The 21,730-nt window shown below is 42.4% G+C and overlaps 1 protein-coding gene across 4 annotated transcripts in view; it reads right to left on the reverse strand.

Annotated features, from left to right (window-relative positions):
* Positions 1-753: 753 nt before the first annotated feature.
* The window catches only part of lrch4 (leucine-rich repeats and calponin homology (CH) domain containing 4), an 81,292-nt gene continuing 60,315 nt past the window's right edge, over positions 754-21,730 (reverse strand). The window contains exons 10-19 of one of the 4 annotated variants that reach the window (XM_035994292.1): positions 20,277-20,414; positions 19,996-20,064; positions 19,775-19,829; positions 19,639-19,702; positions 15,023-15,124; positions 14,831-14,928; positions 11,752-11,889; positions 8,519-8,596; positions 7,906-8,145; positions 1,831-1,847 (exon numbers count right to left, since the gene is read on the reverse strand). In XM_035994292.1, coding sequence (XP_035850185.1) covers positions 7,930-8,145; positions 8,519-8,596; positions 11,752-11,889; positions 14,831-14,928; positions 15,023-15,124; positions 19,639-19,702; positions 19,775-19,829; positions 19,996-20,064; positions 20,277-20,414 — 958 coding nt within the window. In that variant the 3' untranslated portion in view covers positions 1,831-1,847; positions 7,906-7,929. Of the gene's footprint in view, positions 1,337-1,830; positions 1,848-7,418; positions 8,146-8,518; positions 8,597-11,751; positions 11,890-14,830; positions 14,929-15,022; positions 15,125-19,638; positions 19,703-19,774; positions 19,830-19,995; positions 20,065-20,276; positions 20,415-21,730 lie in introns of those variants that run through there. The other 3 variants (XR_004895611.1, XM_035994293.1, XM_031299776.2) reach the window with 3 other exon arrangements.

The following is a 21,730-nucleotide window of genomic DNA, read 5'->3' on the forward strand; positions in this document are numbered from 1 at the left end:
AACTAAAAAAAAGAAACAACCTAACATACAAACATACATAACATACAAAACAAAAACAGGACTCAGGAATCATCCTGAGTCCTGTTTTTGTTCTGTGTGATCACCTTGCCTAGTCACTTTCCTCTCATTTTTGTCATGCTGAGATCATTTGGACTGATATCTTTGGAAATAAAAGTGTCATTGGGGAAAATACTGTTTAGTTTATTATGAAATATAATAATATACAATAAAGTAATGTTATTGTGAAAGTGAATGATGAAATAATGATTTTTAATAATTGTATGTTAGTTCATTATATATCACATATCTAGGGATAAAATTAATTTGATTTTCTGCTTTTATCTGTCTGTGAATGACTGTAAACTGCTCTGTCTGCTCGGAGTGTTTTTTTGGCCTCCTTTTTACCTGCAGGCTCTGCTGTGGTTTTGCAGCTCAATTCCAGCTAAAAGGGAAGGCACACTAGTCCATGTGCAGTGGCAACACCTTAAACAATGGACACAGTCTTGTCATGCCAAATACATTTCTTATCATCACAGACCAATATAATTGGTCCAACAGCATTTTTCTTGAACAGTACAATGTATTTGATACCTCATTTATCATCTAACAACGAGGAAAAAGGGAAAAAAGTTGGAAAAATATCAGGGGATTTCTCTGTCCAATATAGTGCACCTTTCCTGGGCCAATCTGACAGACTCGCCCCGCTTTCTACTCTGGTTCTGCCAGTAACTTGAAACAAGACAGCAAGGCTTTTTTACATAAGTCTTTTTTATTGTTATTGTCTTTCATGTATTTTAATCTTTGGACACAGTACGTCTAGCTGTGAAGTCAATGTAATAAACCTTTTAAAGGCCCAGCACACAGGTGTTTTCAGTTAATGTGTCTGATTGGAACTATCAGGACTGTGTGTCTCTAGACTGATCCTGAGTCTCTTGTTAGCTTTGTTGCACCTGTTAAGGAGGGACAAATGACAGCTTTATCATTAAATGGTATTTCTACCAGATTTGTGACCTAATACATTCCCATCTAAGCTCCGGCCCACTTTAACCTGAGAGTCTAATCAGCCAAGATAAGTGAAATCACCTTTGTTCAGAGGCTTTAAAGCATGTTAAAAGCAAACACTGGCCCTGAGATGAATCTCTTTGGTGTGATACTGTTAAATCTTTGCAGATGCAGCTATGCTGTGCTAGCTCTGTGTTGAGCCAGCGGCCCCAAACCGTTCCTGTTTGGAGAGCCGCTGGGAGCCGTCGGCCAGGTCCACCAACACTTGGACAGTCTGGGCCAGCCGACTCAGCCCCTCGTCCTCCATGATGAGTTGGGGGGGACACAAGGAATCCTGGGAAGGGCGGAGAAAGGAGAGTAGATGCAGGTAAGACACATACATATGTTTTAAAGAATTAATAAGACCCTTTCTGTGGCTGAGAAGACTTTAAGTTAGTCATTTTCCACCAAATGCTGTTGATGCTGATGAAACTCGATCCACATTAGTGTCAAGTCTAACTGTGGCCCAGCAGCATGCGCTACTGTCTGCCACCACTGGGGGTCACCATGGTCAGACATTTTCAAATGCTACACAGTGACTTTAATGGTCATCAGATGCTAAAAAGAAATGGCGGTGAGAGTATTTTGTGACAACATGGGACAATTTTATATTACATTTTGTAATGATGTACCTGTAAATTGCCAAACTGTGACATCAGTTATCAGCAGAGCAGATCACCACGGCTCCTGTCTCCTGTACTGCTTTCACTACAGCGTGTTCTTATTTGAAGGCTCTTCTTGATCAAATTCTTTTCAACCAATACTATTACTTTAATTTGACACTAGCAAAGTGTGTGTGTGTGTGTATATATATATTATCTTTGGTGGGTAGTTTGTTAATCCATTGTTATATGGCAATAACGTTATTGTGCTGACAAATTAACAGGGCGATTCACTGTTTGTAGCTGTACCAGGATCAGCCTAGAGTATCTTCCTTTGCATGGTGCAGTACAAACCTTCAGGCTGATTCTGCTTTTCTCGGACAGGCTCAACACACTCACCTCTCCAACATGGCCAGCTGGAGTTAATGATGCTAACGCTGCCGTTTGGAGAGCACACAGGAGCGTTAGCAGGTTAAAGGACATCAGGATATCTGCACGCCTCCTCACCATGTCACCTCTTTCCATAATTTTGAACACAAGTCTGGTGTTATTCTTTATTTATTGTCAACAACTCCCATGAAAAGACTAAAACCAACAAACAATCCGTCCCAGTGGCTCCAACACCCACGCCGAGGGCCGTTTGGGACTGTGGGGAAGTTGCTAATCAGTATATGTATGCTATTAAAATCACACAGACAATAATAAAGAGGGGTTTTTGAAAAGTTTCTCCCAATTCTTTGCAATCAGGGGAAACAGAAATAAACACAATAGATGAGATGCATGGGAAGATATATACTCACCTTGAAGATTATTAGGAACACCTGTTCAATTTGTCGTTAATGCAATTATCTAATCAACCAATCACTTGGAAGCTGCTTCAATGCATGTAGGGGTGTTGTCCAGGTCTAGACAACCTCCTGAACTCCAAACTACCACCGGGTGCCACTCATCTCCACTAAAAATAGAAAAATGAGGCTACAATTTGCACAAGCTCACCAAAATTGGACCTTTCAAGACTCGAAAAATGTTGCCTGGTCTGATGAGTCTCGATTTCTCTTGAGACATTCAGATGGTAGAGTCAGAATTTGGCGTAAACAGAATGAGAACATGGATCCGTCATGCCTTGTTACCACTGGGCAGGCTGGTGGTGGTGTAATGGTGTGGGGGGATGTTTTCTTGGCACACGTTAGGCCCCTTAGTACCAATTGGGCATCGTTTAAATGCCACAGCCTACCTGAGCATTGTTTCTGACCATGTCCATCCCTTTATGACCACCATGTACCCATCCTCTGATGGCTACTTCCAGCAGGATAATGCACCATGTCACAAAGCTCAAATCATTTCAAATTGGTTTCTTGAACATGACAATGAGTTCACCTTACTAAAATGGCCCCCACAGTCACCAGATAGAAGAGAACATCTTTGGGATGTGGTGGAATGGGGGCTTCGTGCCCTGGATGTGCATCCCGCAAGTCTCAATCAACTGCAAGATGCTATCCTATCAATATGGGACAACATTTCTAGAGAATGCTTCCAGTACCTTGTAGAATTAAGCAGTTCTGAAGGCGAAAGGGGGTCAAACACGCTATTAGTAGGGTGTTTCTAATAATCTTCAAGGTGAGTGTATGTCTGGCGAGTCATAAAGGGATTGGAAGTCAAATGTGGAAAGAATTTGACTGGAAGGTGAAGATAAGATTCTTTAGGACCCCTCTTAAGGTATCAATGAAAACAATGCCCCCAACATTTGCTGGATAAACTGTGGCATGGTGGGGGACCATACCCACATATTCTGGGACTGCTCCGTGATACAGACATACTGGAAAGACATTAAAGAGGAGTGGACAAACTTTTCAGGATGGATCTCCCTGTGGACCCTTTAATTTTTATACTGGAGAAACCAACTGAAAACTTGCTTTCTAAGGACCAACGCTACCTCCATGTTATATATTTTGTTAATGATTGCAAGAAAAATTATCACTATTAATTGGATGAAACCTAGCCCCTACAATAGCTCAGTGGATACAATCAAATCATTGTACATTGGAAAATATGACTGCTATTTTACAGTTGAAAGTACCTTTGTTCGTTAGAAGAGGGACTGCTGTCATTCTAGGCCTTGATTTAGAATAACTTAAACAACTGTGATATGCGTGTTGAATGAAGCTTAACCACAAGGTGACCCCCTTTGTTTTTTCTTTTTTTTTTTTCTTGTTTTGTTGCTTTAACCTCTCCTTGAGCGAGTGTTTGTGGGTGTGTATGGGTTTGTGTTGGTATTGTATTGCTAAAATTGCCAGCAATGTTTATTATGGGCAATAAAGTTAAAAAAAAGAAAACTGGAATGGTATTTCACCTATAATTTCATTAAGGTGCAGTCCTGCAGGCGAAAATGTAAGCTAGCCTACTACTAATACCATTCTGAGACTGCACACCATGATCATTAATAGAAATACAATTTATAATCATTTAACTCTCACTGGTTTTGTCCGGGAACACTACAAAAAAACGTTTAAAAAAACGTTTCAGAGCAAGGCACACTTTTCTGACGGCATGTCACAATGGTGGATGTTAGTGATATGAGGACGGAGAAAATACCTCTCAAATCGGTTATCTGGAAATTATCTGGAAAGTACATCTAGTCGGGACTCATATCATCACCCGACTTAAACTCTCTGTGAAGTAATACAGCTTTTTCATCAACGGGATCGTCGACAAAAGGACATGCAATGTTTGAGAAAAAAACGTTTTATATTCATGCAGATAACAAACTGCGCTAAAATGCGCCTGATACAGACTGACTGAATGAGGAAATGAAAGCGCGCTATGTCAGGAGACTCAAGGTTTTTTTTAAGAATACCTGCTCCTGACCTCCCAACCAGGTTAGGTTCACAAACTCAGTTACCATAGTAACACTCTGAGGTTAAGTTACCTCTCTTTCTGAAACGGGCTGGAGGCTCTTATCTCTCAGGTTTGATTAACCTTCCTTTCTGAAACAGAAAACCCAGAGTTTCCCTCATCTCAGGGTTAACAAACTCAGAGTTTTCACTAAACCTGCTTTCTGAAACGGACCCCTGGACATGACACACTACACACACTGCACATGGCCCTCTTGCTGTATCAGCCATAGCCAAGCTTATCTTTCGGATGAGCAAACTGCCTGTCTGACATCACTTCCTGTCCATTTCCCTGTCAAGTCTCATAAAATATGTAAAAAGCCAATAAAACAGAACAAAGCTAGTGTAAAGCATTGCAGAGATATTGAACATTACTTAGCCATAATGATGAATCCATAAATCTATGGATTCATCATTATGGATTTATTTTACAAAGACACTGTAGTTCCAGGCTGGATTAAAAAGCTTCTGGAAGGCCTACGATTGCACGGAGGACCTCGTTGAAATAGGGAATTTATTTGCTTCTGAACAACAAAAAGTAAGTCTCTGGAGATCTGGAGATATTGAATATGACATAAGGTATATTTTGATTTTGATGTCAGATAGGACATCAAACCCAGAGGGTTCACAGAGTCCTCAGCACTAAGAGCTCTGTGTAGCTTCTCTGTTCATGTTGTGCTTTCCAATAGGGAACAGTAGGATGCATTTCAAATTGTGCAGTTTTGATTCCTCTGCTGACTTCAAACATGCTTTTCCTAATCTAATACTGATGGAGCAGTTAGCTTTATAGCACAGAGAAAAGGTACATTCATTGTTGGTTTTGTTCCACACATGGGCTTTGTTGACAAGAAAAACATTTCATTTCATACTTAAGTCACGTGATGACAACAGAGCAAACTCAACATCCAGACCATGCGATGCAGTTGACCTTGAGTTCAGCTGCAGATACCCTGAAGTTCTTGGCTCAGTTAGCAGAAGCACAACAGCAGCAAGCAGACAAACAGCACATTGTCAAAGTTCATTGTTTAATAATTTCTTTACAGCGGGGAGAAAAACTTTACATATATATTTATATAAACTCAAAAATTCTCAATAATACAAGGGTATAAATATAAAATACAACTGTATTTGTGTTGCGCTAACATTAAAGAATATAGCTTGGTCTAAGCCAGTGAATTGTTGCTTATCCAGTTTCATTTATAAAATCTACATCTTTAACTGAAACAGTATAACATTTCATATTAACAGCAGGCTGATAAGAAACGTGAAACCTGGGACGGGGGAGGGGGGCTTTACAGTGGACATTGTGACCTGGAGACAACAGCAGACATTGGACAGGAACTGGACAGAAATACCCAGTGTGCCTGCCACCTTGTTAAATAAGTTAATCAAGTTATAAAACTATGATGCAGCTTCAACAGTGTTTCATTTAAAATAAATAAAACATTATGCATTCATATCCAATAAGTCCATTAAGCATTATAATCAGATTCCAATGTGTGTTTAGTGAGCAACAAGCCCACTGATGCTCTGCTCCATCTGATCTGCCTGGGTGGGGCTTTACAACTATTGGCCTATAGGCTTAACCAAATTAGTGACGCCTCTACTGTTTCACCTCAGAAACAAAAATAACCAAAAACAGAACAGAATTCATTTTAAAAAAGCAATAATTTAATAGCCTGTTTACATTTATACAAACATGAAGTCAGCTGTTCCAAAGGAGCAGTGACAATGACAAAAAAAAGACTTTCCACACACCCCTCCTGCAGGGGTTTGTACCGTTTGGACATGAGGAGGGGGGGGGGGGTTAGCACAGCAGACAAAAGGTCAGTCAGTGTTCAGCAAGAGGCACTGTATCATCATTGGGTTCTGTAACATCCAGGATCCACATAAACTAATGTGCATCTGTCTCAAGGCTAAAACATCACATTCACAGTTCAGTCTCAGGTTACTTCAACAGCTTCTCTCTCTGGACAAACACGCAGCGGGAGTATGACTTCAATACTTCTCAGAGGAAGAGCTGAGCTGAAGAAACAGTCTCTCTGGCTGAGTGATGCAGAGAAATTAATCAATCAATCCATTTAGAGTTTTCTAAGGATATCTAGTTAGAACCTGCAACATCAGCAATCAGGTAAACTTCTGACATTTCTCACTGTGTCCCAATTCCATACTATACACTGAAAGTATACACTATGTACTTATGTTAGGAAGTTTGTGACTATGAAGAATTTGGGGTTAAGATTTAGGTCTCTGCTGCCTTTTCTTTTTCACATACGTTTGACCACTGTTTGAAACTGTATGATCATGTGACTGTTATCATTACTAATGGCCAGAGCTTTGAAAGTGAAACCCTAAGCTGCATGCAGTCTGCATGTTGGCATTTTAGATACAAGTATTTGGGATTTTAGGAGTACATGCATTGCTATATGAATAATACACAGTAACAATAAAGCTTGTGATCAATGGCTGGAACCCCTGAGTGTATGAGAGGGCTCAGCCACAGAGAACACTGTGTCTGCTTCATATGACTCCATAACATGTCACATGTTGCACTGAAAGTGACACAGTTTAGGTTGAACTATGTTTCCCATGCACAGGATGCCAGCCTGCCTCTGCAGACACAGCTAATGTAACAATGTGAATAGTGCAGAGTATCTGAATGTTGAGGATGGACAGCAGTGCACTGTTGAACAGCAACATCGGAGGACACAAATGTAGCATGTTACCACGTGGCTTTTTCTGTTCTGGTCTCAATAGACCTTTTTCACGGCAGACATGTTGACATGTCATAGTAGGAAAAGCACAGGTGTATTCAAAACCATTAATGATGGCTGCATTCCACCAGGAGATGCCCTGGTATTGTGCATGCTGACTCACTGAAATAGCTTACTGGGACACTTGATGGAATTGAGCCATCGTTAAGGTTATCAATTTCAGCTGTGCTTTTCCTACTATGACAAGTCAACATGTCTGCTGTGAAAAAGGTCCATACTAACAATACCATAACCCCTTCAAGTGCCACCATGTTTAGTCCTTTTTACAATGGAACAAATTAGACATTCTCCGCGAGATATTCAGCTGTTGGTCAGCAATGATCGGGCCCTCATCTGTTCCCTGGGGGCCACAGTCTGAATGCTCCACCTACACTGACGCTGGTGTTGCAGCTCTGTGTCCACCAGTGTGCATCGTTGTAAAGAAGGTAGGAAAGGTATAGTATGGCATTGGGATTCAGCTGAGGCTGTGGTTCCTTTGCTCCACCCATTCATGTCTCAACCAATGAGACGGAGCAGCTCTGCCTCAGACACTTAAACAGAAAACTCCCATCTCCTCCAAACATGCTGGCTTAACAGAGTGAAGGCATTTCCCCGGTTGTGTGTGTGTGTGTGTGTGTGTGTCTAGGTGAGCAGGTAGCAGTAGAGGGCGTAGAGCAGGGCCATGGCTGTGCAATAGAAGAGCAGGAAGTCTGTGGACAGCAGCGAGGAGGACGAGGAGTGGTGGGGGGACGGGTCCTCGGCCGTCTCTCCCCCCCCAGCAGCCAGCAGGGCCGTCACACAGCGCAGCACAGCGGGCAGCTTACACAGAAGCACATCAGAGCACACACACACGTCCGTCTGGACAGGAGAGGCAGGACAGGATACACACAGGAGGAAAACACAAGGAGTTATATTGTTCAAACTAGGAGACAAGAGAAGGACAAGACACAGTGTAGAATTACAAGGAACAGAGTTAGGGCTGGACTGATATATGGGCCAGATATGGGCAATTTGGTTGAAAACATTCCTCAAAGTCTTTATCAGTCCAACCCTGACAGGAATAATGTAGCAACAAAACCGAGCTGAAAGCACATAGGAAACTCAATTTCTACCGACTGCTTTTTTTTCAACATTGCGTTATTTGAAAAGACCATTACATTTAGATGTATCAACGTGTCTGAGTTTTGATGAAAGGACAGCAGAGGGACAATCATAATGAGACATGTCTTACCTCAGGGACTCCGAGCTTACGACAAGCAGCGATGAAGTTTTCCACGTTGAGTCGACACTTTGCGGGGCTCAGCTTTGGCTGAAAATAATATCAGAAAAACACATTTTCATTTTGGAGTGAAATGATTGCTTTGCAGAACTATTTCTCATTAAATCAGGATACCATGTGGCCCGGGTTAGCTCAGTTGGTAGAGCAGGCGGACATATGTAGAGGTTTACTCCTCGACGCAGGTTCGACTCCGACCTTTGCTGCATGTAATTCCCCCTCTCTCTCCCCTTTCATGTCTTCATCTGTCCTATGGAAATAAAGGCCTAAAATGCCCGAAAAAATTATCTTAAAAAAAAATAAATAAATAAAAATCAGGATACCATGAGCTCTCAAATTGTGGCTTTCTTTAGCCTGATGCAGAGAAATACATGTGCTCATAAGCCAGTAAAAAGCCTCGCTACTTTCATCTGCTGGTAATGCACTTCCTCAGTGTTCAGCTGTTGACTTGACAAAGTGTGGTGTATTTCCTCAGCAGTAATCAATAACAGGTCATGTGACCCAGTCTGCTGCGCTCAGTAACACTGCTTTCATTCTCTACGTCCATTCCCAGGTTTGGATGGCTGTTGCTGATGCTCTGTGTGTCCAGGCCTTATGCTACCACTAGTCTATATCATAGACAGTATATAAACGGTCTATATCCTCGACGTTCCACTTCCGGGATTGCTCCGGTGCTGCAGGAAAATCCACCGGATGCATGTATTTTGTGTTGGTGTTCTAAACTCCGGTGGATTTATGAGGACTATGGTTAACTCCTCAGATCTCTGCAGGGTACATCCAGACAGCTAGCTAGACTATCTGTCCAATCTGAGCCCAAGATGATTGTGACTGGTTTAATTGGAGGGGTCTGGCAAAGCGAGATTAAGCTACCACCAGTGGAAGTCCTCACAGTGTTCCATGGGTTTATTCATTTGAGTTAAAGAATTAAGTATTTTGAGAGCACTGTTTTACTCCATACCAGCCTTAAAGGGAGCGTGTAAATGTTGCTAAACTATGGCCACTACAGGATAAAGGCACATTCAACTTCCCATAATTCTCCTGAGTTCGCCCCTTCAGCCAAACCGTAGTGTAAGAGTCTCAGAATCAGCACACTGACTCAACAATATCAGCTACACAGCAATATCTACCTAACCGTTAGATATTCTAAATAAATATATATTTGAACTGTAAAAAGAAACTTACATTTGAATATTAAAATGTATATTTGAATATTGTGAGCATAAAAAAAGCCATATACTGCGGCTGCTTGCATCGCGTGTTGGCCTGCTGCTCTCTAATCGTTTAGCTCTGTCTGATTGGCCCAGCCTGTCGGGAAGAGATCACAGCGAGCGAGTGGGCGTGTTGATCGCGTGCTATCATGCGGCTGGCGCTACCGGAAGTAATCAACGAGGGTGAAGAAGAAGAAGATGCCACAAAGACAGGCCTGGAGAAATGATAAGGTGTGGGATGAGGGTAAAATGCATAACTACTCCTGTAAGGAAAACCAGGGAAAGATGCCAGCAGGCCTGGGAATTACAGAGCAATCGCCCTGACATCCCACATCTGGAGAGTATGATAAATGAGCGGCACTGTTTAGAAAGTAGAGGGATGACAGCTACTTATGAAAGCAGCTTTATGAAAGGTGGGAACACTATGGATCCAGGGCTGGGTTTAGAGGATGAAAAAAGGAAAGCTTGAGTAAATAAAAAGACAGTGGTCGCAGTGTTTCTTCATTCTGTGTATGAAAGATTGTAGTCCCTCTCATCCCGGACACAAACTGTTTAAACCCCTCAGACCTGTTTCTTCCCCTCTGCAGTCAGCCTCACCAACAAGACCCCCCACTGACACTGACTCTTAACAGTGGGGTCACCGTGGACGGGAGGAAAATAGATTTACATTTCTGAAAAACACCGGTCTAATTTAAAGGTTGTAATGGGATAGAATAATAGCTGAGGGTTAATACCAGTAGGAAGCAGTAATAAAACATATGGGATGCCAACTGGCTAAAACCCTAAAGAAGAAGAAGAAGAAGAAGAAGAAGAAGAAGAAGAAGAAGAAGAAGAAGAAGAAGAAGAAGAAGAAGAAGAAGAAGAAGAAGAAGAAGAAGAAATAGATATGCAGAAGAATAGATATTTAGAAACAGTTTTGTAGGTGTAATCTGTTTTTTAGAGGAAATATTTGAACGTCATTTTTGGCCAATTTTGACAAGCCCACTAACATTACACTGAGCAGAGGTGTTTTATTGCTTATGAATTTGACTTTTCATTTGTAAGAGAAAGAATGTGTTAGTTCTTTTAAATTTACAATCAATCAGAATCAGATCAGAATCAGAAAAGATTTATTGCCAGGTAAGTAGCACTTACTAGGAATTTGCTTTGGTTTGGTGCAAACATATAAACATATTTAAACATTTATATAAAATAAACCAACAATAAATATCAAAACAAATAACACACACATATATATATATATATATATATATATATATATATATATATATATATATATATATATATATATATATATATATATATATAAAACTAAATAACATTAGATATAATAAAGAGGCAGGATGGATTAGTGCAGGATGTGCAAAAAATAATTGAGGGATTTGCAAAGTTCAGGACAGGAAGTAGGATAAGATTACATGTCAGAGAGGGTCCGGGGGGTCCGAGGCCTCGTTAATGAGGCTGACTGCCTTGCTTGCATTGCTGCAGCTCCTCTGTCTGAAACACTGTCCGAGCACTTGGCCCGCCTTCCTGAAAAGCCCAGTCAGCTCTGATTGGTCAGCTGGCCCACTCTGTTGTGACTGGTCAACCAAATTCAAAACAAGCTGCTGGGGCAGCACAGATGAAAAACTGGGCTGGCGTTCTCAATCAGTGACATCACTAATGGAGGAATTTCAAACAGGAATGGGTTGGGTGGGGCGTTTCAGACAGTTGATAAAAAGTGCTGTCTGTGGGTGAGAAAGCTCAGTTTGGAGTGAAATGTTTTTTTTAATTCTTTATAGATCTACTGCATACACAAACAACTATATAACACATAAAAGATGGGAAAACAAAAACAAAAAGCATAATAGGGGCTCTTTAAACAAACAAGTGAGAAGCAGATCCTGGTTGCTGTTTAGTGTCTGGATCCTTCCCACCAGAGGAAACGGACCAATCATTGAAAGGCAGAAAGGACAGGATCTGGTAGTTAATCCGACTCACCACTGCTGGGGAGGGAATGTGGATGATTGACACAGAGCGTTGTCGGATCTGATTGGCCAGCTGGCAGAGGACTGTGCCATTGGATAAGGCATCGGCAAGATCCTCCGGCAGAGAGATCTTTAGCCGAGACTCCAGAGTCTGAGGACAAGTATTATGTCACAGCTTTATTCCTGTCAGCAATAAAAGGCTGCACACCACAAACTGTTCAAACCCAGGATTATCATAATGTTCAGCATACATGTGTAGATATGGAATGCCGTTTTATTCAATATTAAATAAATGAATAAATACATAAATAAATGAATACATACATAAATACATGAATAACCCTTTGAAATACATCATGACATAAATAAATGAGGCAATAAATACATAAATAATTAAATAAATGTAAATATTCATATACAAATGAATCAAAGTTCGCGGTGCTCTGTACCCAGCCCACAGTCACCTATTCTGCTGTAACTGAACCACCAACTAAACAACTGCTTCAATTCACATTAAACTGAACATTTCCGATAGTGAAGTGAGACAAGGTGAATGGGACTTATATGGGACTATTTATGTGGACAGCGGCGGAGTGTGACCAAAAAATCTACTGGGAAATTTCGTAGGGGGGTGGGGGGCGGGGTGGGATTCGGATGGTCCGGTGAATGAATGAACAACACATAGCACAGCAAGCAACACGATCGCTTTTTTCCTTTTGAGTCTGACCATCTCAGTGCCACCTTTCCCTTTTATTTTTTGGCTTTTCATCATTACACTCTCACTGATCCCCTATATTTCTGAAAATCCTAGACATGGTTGTGACCTGCACTTCCTTAGTGCTTTCTGATTAGCCTGTGTTTGTATTGAAATAAGAGGCTGCTGCGGCCCACCGTACGGGTTGAGCAGAGAACTTGCAATGTATAACTATTAGCCGCTTTCCGACCAAGTAATTACAGGAACGTAGTTATAGAAAAAGTCCACTTCTAAGCAGATCTACTAACTATAACTAACTATAGCGTTAAAATCAGAAAACAAATACACCAAAACAAGTATGAACTAAATACTACATCTAATTTATATAGCATATTTGTCATAATTTAAACAAGTCTCCCGAAGAGAAACGGGTATCTCTCTCTCCCCCGCCTCTGCCTGCTGCACTGTGTGTGTGTGTGTGTGTGTGTGTGTGTGTGTGTGTGTGTGTGTGTGTGTGTGTGTGTGTGTGTGTGTGTGTGTGTGTGTGTGTGTGTGTGTGTGTGTGTGTGTGTGTGTGTGTGACTGTGTGTGTGTGTGTGTGTGTGTGTGTGTGAGAGACGGCCGGCCAGCGAGGTTGTCAAGCCCGCAGGGCGCGCTTGTGTAGTTTAACTCCAAAAAGACAGTTAAAGCGTAACTCTCGCCAAAATGCAACCTAGGGTCTTTTTGTGAATGTACCCGAGTCAAACTTTCATTTAAAAGCATATTTAGGATGGAAGCGCCACTTTTAAGATTTACCGTATTCTCGTTTTTTCGGTCAAATGGCCTTTTGAATGGGAGAGCTAGGGGCACTTCTATGATAGCCTCAAAATCGCTATTTTTAAAACACTAAGAAGGCTCGACACAACATGAAACTTTACTCGAAGTATCACCAGGGGCTCTACACATGAACTTGAGCATTGAGAACATTGTTTGTGTACACAGAGTTTACTAAAAAGAAAGGTTTTGAGCAACTCACTTAGCAGTTGTTGTTTACGCTATCCGCCATTTTCTCAGTCAAAAATAGGCGATCTCCGAATGCGAATGAACAGACTCCATAGGAGGAAATGTCATTCTTATATGAGGCTCCTTTTTCAACTACAAGGACAATATTGTGTTTCACTAATGACAAAACAACAAATTATCCGTGCATTTATATGGAACTAAGCTTTAGGAGTTTTCCATCTTTACTCTCCTCCCTCGACTAGAGTTATGCTTTAACCACAGGTTCCCGTTAATCTTATGATGGACATGTGTTGTGATATTTAAACAAACAAAACGTCAACGGCGAAATAAAAGCCTCTTATTTATGAGACCGGTCTGAGAGACCTCCAGCTTGCAGTGGGGTCTCTGAGCATGACTGGCTGAGTGACGAGCAAGCGGCCCGGCACACGCCTGCTGGCTGTCGCCTCACTTCATGGAGTGTCAGAAGTGAATTTAGTGATGAATAAGGTGGCGAAAATTGTTAAAATTGTCCCGTTGTTGGTCTGTCTGTACCGGAAACCCGACCCTCGTTGACCTAGATTCCTAAGTTCAATGTTAATTTTCTTGCAACCATTTGTCACAGCAACTGCCGCTAATATCATTGGAAAGCTTAGATTCTGGTTGAGGTGGTTGTGACAGACTATTACCCCAGAATAGGTGACTGTGGGCTGGGTACAGAGCACCGCGAACTGCCGGTGGTGTTGCTCCATCAGGGTACAGAGCACGGCTCTGTTCTGAATGTGAGAGATATCCACGCCCCCTGATTTGCATACAAGAAATGGAAATAAATAAATGTGGCATTAGGAAATAAAAGTCCACGGAAATAAATAAATGTGGACTTATGAAATAAAAGTCTCTTGAAATAATTAAAAGTAAAACCTTTTAATATATTTATTTAACTAATTGATTCATTTGTATATGAATAGTTACATTTATTTAATTATTTATGTATTTATTGCCTCATTTATTTATTTCATGATGTATTTCAAAGGCATATTCATTTATTTATTCATTATTTATTCATTTATTTAATACTGAATAAAAAGGCATTCCATATGTAGAAACGTCATACACATTCAAACCGAAGCATCTTCAATAAACTGAGAAGAAGCTGTTACAGAATATATGTGTGATACTGTCACAGAGTGGAAGAAGGTAGAACATTATTATAGTCATGCATTTTTGTGAAATCTCATCAGAAATACTTGAGATTTAACACGGGCTGTATCTGTATATACAAAGGATCATTTTGGGTGAAAGTATTCGTCAGACATCCAGTGTAGCATTTTACAATAAATATATCAAACTATACGTCAAATGACATGAGTAACAGACTTCTTTTTACTATTTTAAATAAGTGTGCGCATATTGTGCTTACCTTGCGTAGCTGTGTGACGTCTGCTCTCTCGTCTTTAGTAGAACGCAGCATGGTGCGAGACTCACTTCTGCCCGACTCCCCGAGAGTAAAGACCGACCCTGACAAACACAGCATAACAGGGTTTATTGAGCCTTTCTGCTCTTCAGCAGAATGTGTGAAGGGTGTGCGTTGTGTTGTTGTGTTGTTGTGTACCTGTGGGTTTGACGTTGCTGCGGGACGAGGTGCGGAACAGGAAACTGTTCGGTCTCTGGGCCTGACCGGGGGGAGGGGACGTCTTCGGGGAGGATGGATCATCTGACACAAACATTAAGCTCAGTGTCACCGATCAAAGATCCACTCACATAGCACATTTTATACCGTGAACTCATATGACCAGACTGAAGATATAATAGATAGATAATATATATATATAGAAATATAATGGACATGTAGTGAAGTTGATGGATGGAGTTCTCTCATAGCAATGAGGGCTGAGGATGATACAAGATGGGGTTGAAAGCTCCGGAGAGAAACTTAGTGGACCTTGATTTGATGTTTTTGTCATATTAGTGTTTCTAAGCTACAATACAAATCTAACATATAGTATAATATATAAAACAGGTAATACAGTAGTACTCTCTACAAAAAGAATGAAAACTTCTCACAAACAGCCACAGAGACGAGATCACGTGACCATCGAACTGCATGGCTGCTCGAGACTAGAGCTCTATGCCCCATCTCCGTATTTTTATTAAAAACCATGTCTATTCTTTTTCACTCTACGCCAATCCTTTGATTTGTCACCACGGTAACTTAGCGAAATGCCTGCAGGAGCGAAAAAGCAGACCCCGCTGCAGTTTAACCGAGGAAATAATTCTGCCAACGACGCTAGCATGGTGGAAACCTCGCTAGCCACCATGCTAGCGTCGTAGATCGTATACGCATCTACTTATGGAGGAGGCCATGGCCAGGGTCCTGGAAAGGCAACAAAGCGGACTTCAATCAGCGGTACGCATCGCGTGAAGGAAGCGTTGGCAGAAATTGACACCTCGCTTCAACACATCAGGACAGAGCTGGAGAGGCAGAGAACTACAGTAAGAGATATATTTCAGCAACTAGACGAGGCGCAGAAGGACAACAGACAGATAAGAAACACGGTGAAAGCCTGTATTGATGACCAGAGGAAATTTGAGTTGAAGTTGGCTAAACTGGAAGATAGATCGAGAAGAAATAACATCCGAGTCATTGGGCTGAAAGAGGATAGCGAAAAAGACGACCCAATTGGATTTTTGCAAAAACAGTTGCCAAAGTGGATTCCATCCTTACAGAACAGGGCTACCATCGAAATTGACAGGGCACAGAATCTATGGCAAGGGGACAGCAACACGCACGCTGATTCTCAGGAGTCTAAGATATCAGGACCGCCAAACAATTATTCAGGGGGCGAGGAAAGTACAACAGGAAGGTCCGATTCGTGATTCCAACGCAACGCTGCGCTTTAAGCCTGACTACAGCGCTTTCACCGTACAACGGCGCCAGGGATTTATAGGAGTGCAGAATAAGCTGCATGCTAAAGGCATCCCAAACTTTCTCATTTATCCAGCAATTTTGAGAGTGAACCACGGAGGAAGAACGTTGACATTCACTGCACCTGAGGAGACGGACAAGTTCTGTCAAGATCTGGGGATGAAGGAAGGAGACGTGGCGCTCACGCTGAGCGCCTTGCGACCGGACTGGGAGCTGCTATCGGGCCCGGAGGACGGCGTGCGGGCCTCCGGTGCGGGAAGCTGAGCGGATGGACCCGAGGACTGTGGATTGGCGTATCTGGAAAACTGCAAGTTTAACCGAGGACACAGCATGTAAGTTTAGCAAACTGACTTTGGAGGGATCTTTGATGAGACTGAAAACATGACGGACATGGACTGCTTACTTTACACAGCCTAAGAACACGATAAACACTTAGCTTATAATCTATATTACCACTCTTACATGGTTTGTTCCCACACAGTCTATTTCAGAGCGTAATAGCTGGTCGAAATTATAGTGTATGAGTTATAAGAACATCTGATTAGACTACATTTTATAATCTATGTCTATTACTCCTACATGGCTGATTTGTTTTTCATAGTTTATTTCAGAACTTAATAGATGGTTGGGACTTAGTTTCAAGGGTTTTTTGTAACATTGTTCATGTTTAACATAGGAAAGCATTAGACCTGTTTCAGTTAACCTGTGACTTTAGACAGGAGGGGCAGTTTTGAGCTGGAGTTTTCGTGCGAGCTGCGTTTGATGCGGCCACATATCCTGCAGAGAGTGAAGGGGGTCTGCGGTCTCGGAGGGCTAAGGGATTTATTTTATTTTTTGTGTTTTCACCACACTGTGCTTAGATCTAACAGCTCACCCATTGCTACAAATTTATCAGTGAATACAGGTAGGGTACTTCAGACATATATATGCATACATTTTGAAAATGGCTGAACTTTCAATTCTTTCTGTTAACATCAGGGGGCTAAACGGACCGATCAAATAAGCTAAATTCCTGGACTATTTAAGAAGGAAGAACATAGACGTGGCGATTATTCAAGAATCACATTTGCGTAAAAGAGATGTAAATCGTCTACAAAATAAATATTTCAAAGTTGCTGCTGCATCTAGTGACGACACCAGAACCAAGGGCTCCATTGTTTTGCTGTCACGGAGATGCGCACTCACCATAAACAAAAGTAGTAAAGACTCTTCAGGCAGGATAGCATATATATGTACTACAATAAGGAGTAGGAAAATAACCTTTGTCTCAGTATATGCACCGGCTACATATGATGAAGGCTTTTTCCCGCGCCTAACCAATGAATTGCTCTCTCTCAATGAATACTCATTAATTATAGGGGGAGACATGAATGCGGTACTGGACTTGAATCAGGATAGATCAGGGGTCAACCACACGAAAGCCCAAAAACACATATCGGGCATTTAGTTTAATGCAGTTGTGGAATCCCACGATCTTACAGATATATGGAGAATGCACAATCCTACTAGCAGGGATTACACCTTTTTTTCCACGTCATTTTTTGTGCTCCATTAAGGCAATGTTCCACACAATAGCAATGGAACCAGCAATCCTGTCTGACCACAATGCACTGATAACCACATTCCATTGTGATATGTTAGGAGAAAAATCTAGAAGGTGGCAACTCAATAATTCCCTTCTCCAAAACACAACTTTTGATACAGAATTTGGAGCCGAACTAGCGGAGTTCATATCAATCAATACTGACTCAGTTTTGGACCCGGCGTACATCTGGCAAGCCACTAAAGGATGTATTAGAGATTTCACATCTTCCTTTGCAGCAAATTTGAAGAAAAAGAGAGAGGCAAGGATTGCGGAGTTGGAAGAACGTTGTAAATCGTTAGAGCAATCTCTTAAGACTTGTTTCTCTAAATCTACACATACTCTTCTAGTCACAAATGGAGCAGAGCTAAATGATTTGCTAAGAAGGAGAGCTGAATTCATAATGCACAGAGTGAGGCAAAATTACTATTTTAATGGTTGTAAACCAAGCAAACTGCTAGCTCTGAAATTAAAACAAAGCGAGTCCAGAGCTGCTATCAATAGCATCCGCACGGACCGAGGTATCTCAACGAATCCTAAAGAGATCACCGCCACTTTCCAATCCTTTTATTCAAAAGCTGTATGAATCCTCCTGCAATCCGGATCTGACACAGTGCCAAAAGTTCCTAAAAGAGCTAAACCTGCCAGAGGAGGCAGAAGAACTGGGTCAACCTATTACGTTAAGAGGAACTCAAATCAGCATTAAAAACAGCTAAGAAAGGGAAAACACCGGGGTTGGATTTCCATCCAACCCCGGTGTTTTCCCTTTCCATCAGAACTCTTACTACAGTACTTTGACACACTAGGACCTATCATTTTACAAAATTTAACCTCGGCCATAGAGAGGGGCACCTTTCATCAACAAACCAACACTGCACTAATTTCGGTCATAACAAAACGGGCAAAGATCCTACGGAGTGCGCAAATTACAGGCCCATCAGCCTCATTGGGACTGATATTAAGCTTTATTCCAAAGTCTTGGCACTACGCCTAGAACGCTTCATCGAGAACCTAGTCCACCCTGACCAATCAGGATTTATACCAAAGCGTCAAGCTGCAGACAATATACGCAGATTACTCCATGTAATAGAAGAAGCCAAAAACCTCCCAACAACAGCAGCAGTTTTATCACTGGATGCGGAAAAGGCTTTTGACCGCCTAGAATGGAACTACTTGTGGCAAGTAATGGAGAGGCTTGGTTTGGGAGCCAAATTCATTGACATGGTACGTACTTTATATGCGAATCCCACGGCCATAGTCTCAACCCATTGGCCATTGCCTGCATTCACAGCCATTCCCCATCGCACGGGGCTCGCGACAGGGATGCCCGCTCTCTCCCATGCTAATTGTAATATATAAATATCAATGTCGGCCATTGAACAACCCAAATGGGTCAAACACTGGGTCACTTATGGCATCAGCAAACAACAGACCATAATAAGCAGGCGGGCCAGCTGATTGCTCATTTAGGCTAAAGACACAAGCAGCAGCCTCTGTCCTTTTAGATTATATTATAATATTGTTTACATTTTGAACCAAATTAATAATATGTAGTAGATAATACAGTAGCTCCTTTATTATATAATGAAAGGCTGTGTGTGTCTGTGTGTGTGTGTGTGTGTGTGTGTGTGTGTGTGTGTGTGTGTGTGTGTGTGTGTGTGTATGTATGTGTGTGTGTGTGTGTGTGTGTGTGTGTGTGTGTTTGTGTGTGTGCGTATACCTGTTCTGCTGCTGGAGCGTTGCACCAGAGTTGAAGGAAACACTGCGCTCATCTGTTCAGCACTCTAATAAAAAAGGAACACATTCAGATTTTCACAATGCAAACACACCTACACCTGTCAGCTGAGTTTACTCACAGCACATCGCTGCCGCAGGGCCAGCTGGGAGCTGCTGTTCTCTGGAGAAGTTCCACTAGGGGGAAACAGACACCAACATTTGATCACTACAGGAAACCAACACTCTCCACAACCTTCAGCTCCATGTCTAATCCAGCAGAGACGGAGCAAATGCACGGACGAACGGCACTCATCAGTCTCTCTGCTGCTGGGCTTTTATCTGCCCAACGGGCCGTACTTACGCTGAACTACTTCCTGTCTGAGGTGTAGAGGCCACATGACTTCCTGCTTTGGCGGAGGACTTCAGCAAACTGCAGAGTTAGAGTTTGGACATGGAGAGCATATCATTAGATAGGACAGACCTGTAGGTGTGGTACACAGACTGCTCATATTCACACTGGACTCCAGTGACATCATGATGTCATGCTGCTGATGTCATGTTATACCTGTGACCAATCCAATCATACAACTCAGCCCTTTTAGATGTCATTAAATGCTTCTTCCTGTCAGACAGGACATGTACCTGGCCTTGTCTCTCTGCTGCTGCTGCAGCCGCTCTCTCTCCTGCCAGATGAACAGCGTGCCCGGCCGCCTCCGCTCCTCCAGGGTGGGGCTGGAGGGGGACGATGATGGGGGGCCCACCTCCACATGGAGGCTGGACCTAGAAAGGAGAAAGAGATAAGAGAATGCCAATAAGGCTTATAAGAATGACATGTGATCTGAATGTGAAACACAGTTATTTGTACAGAGGATGCCAGGGCACTGCTCTGAGCCAGCAGAAACACCAAGGGAGACGGCTCACTAAACCTGCTGACTTAGGACTGTACCAACCCACCTGCCACTGAATCAAGCACTTCGGTTTGAATCAACCGGAAGTTTTTCTGTCCCTCCTCCATGAAGGCCGTCTCAAAGCTCTTATTTCTACTCCGAGGACCGAGCTATAGGCGAGGATACACGAGAGCAGCCTTCCTAGAAGCTGTGAAGCTGAAAAGGTTGCTAACTCAGCCCATACAGCTGACGAATTCATGATGCTTCAGAGGAAAGGATGTTTCCCTCTTAACACATTTGATCGTTTCCTATCTCCTCCCATGATTTCCTCGTGTCTCTCCCGTGCTTCTGCATCAGACAGACTAAGACGGAGGTGCAAGGAAGGGAGGCAAGTGGAGGAGCCGGGGATGCAATTTAAGGGAAGTGAGACCCTTAGACTAGGCCCTCAGCTGTCCTCCACCCTTAAACTCAGCATGACTGTGCTCCCACTCCTTCCACCAACACCATCATCTGGGCTTGGACTTCTCTCAGGAGGGGACGAGACAGCCTACAGCATCCTAAACTCAGAACTCCAGAAGAACAGATGGGGCACACCATGGGGCCTGTGTGGAAACCCTCGCTGCCTTCAGCTTCCTGTGTGAGCACATTGCTGACCATCTCTCCTGCTCTGCCAGCAGCACAGCAGCAGTACAGTGGGCTGCCCCAGCCGCAGTGTGCTGCTGCTGCAGAGGCTGCTCAGGGCCCTCTCTGGAGGATGTACCCCTCCTTCCTGCCTCAGTAGAGCAGCCAACATGAAAGATCATCCACCCTGGACACGTGTATGACCTGCTGCCCTCACAGACAGACAGAATCACAAACACAGTGTCTGAACTGAGCAGCAGCGCTACAGTTACAGTCCACCCTTTGTACCTCACTGCACATATCAGAGCGCACATTTCAACTGCATATTGCGTAGAACTTTGTACGTATTTATTCCTAAATGTTTTTTTCTAAATAGGGCCACTACAACTCAGCAAATGTGCAATATCTCAGCTGTTTACTGTTTTATAGGTCACAGCAAATACATTTTTTATTTATGTTTTTTTCCTCTATTTTGAATTACTGTTTGGTATGTGTGAATGCACAGTTAGAATTGCTACTTAATTTCGTTGTACAATGTTTGAATTTAGAATGGCCAGTCCTCATTACTGCCAACTCAACTTTGGCTCC

Source organism: Sander lucioperca, chromosome 17 (genome assembly GCF_008315115.2).
Source record: "Sander lucioperca isolate FBNREF2018 chromosome 17, SLUC_FBN_1.2, whole genome shotgun sequence".
Classification (NCBI taxonomy): Eukaryota; Metazoa; Chordata; class Actinopteri; order Perciformes; family Percidae; genus Sander; species Sander lucioperca.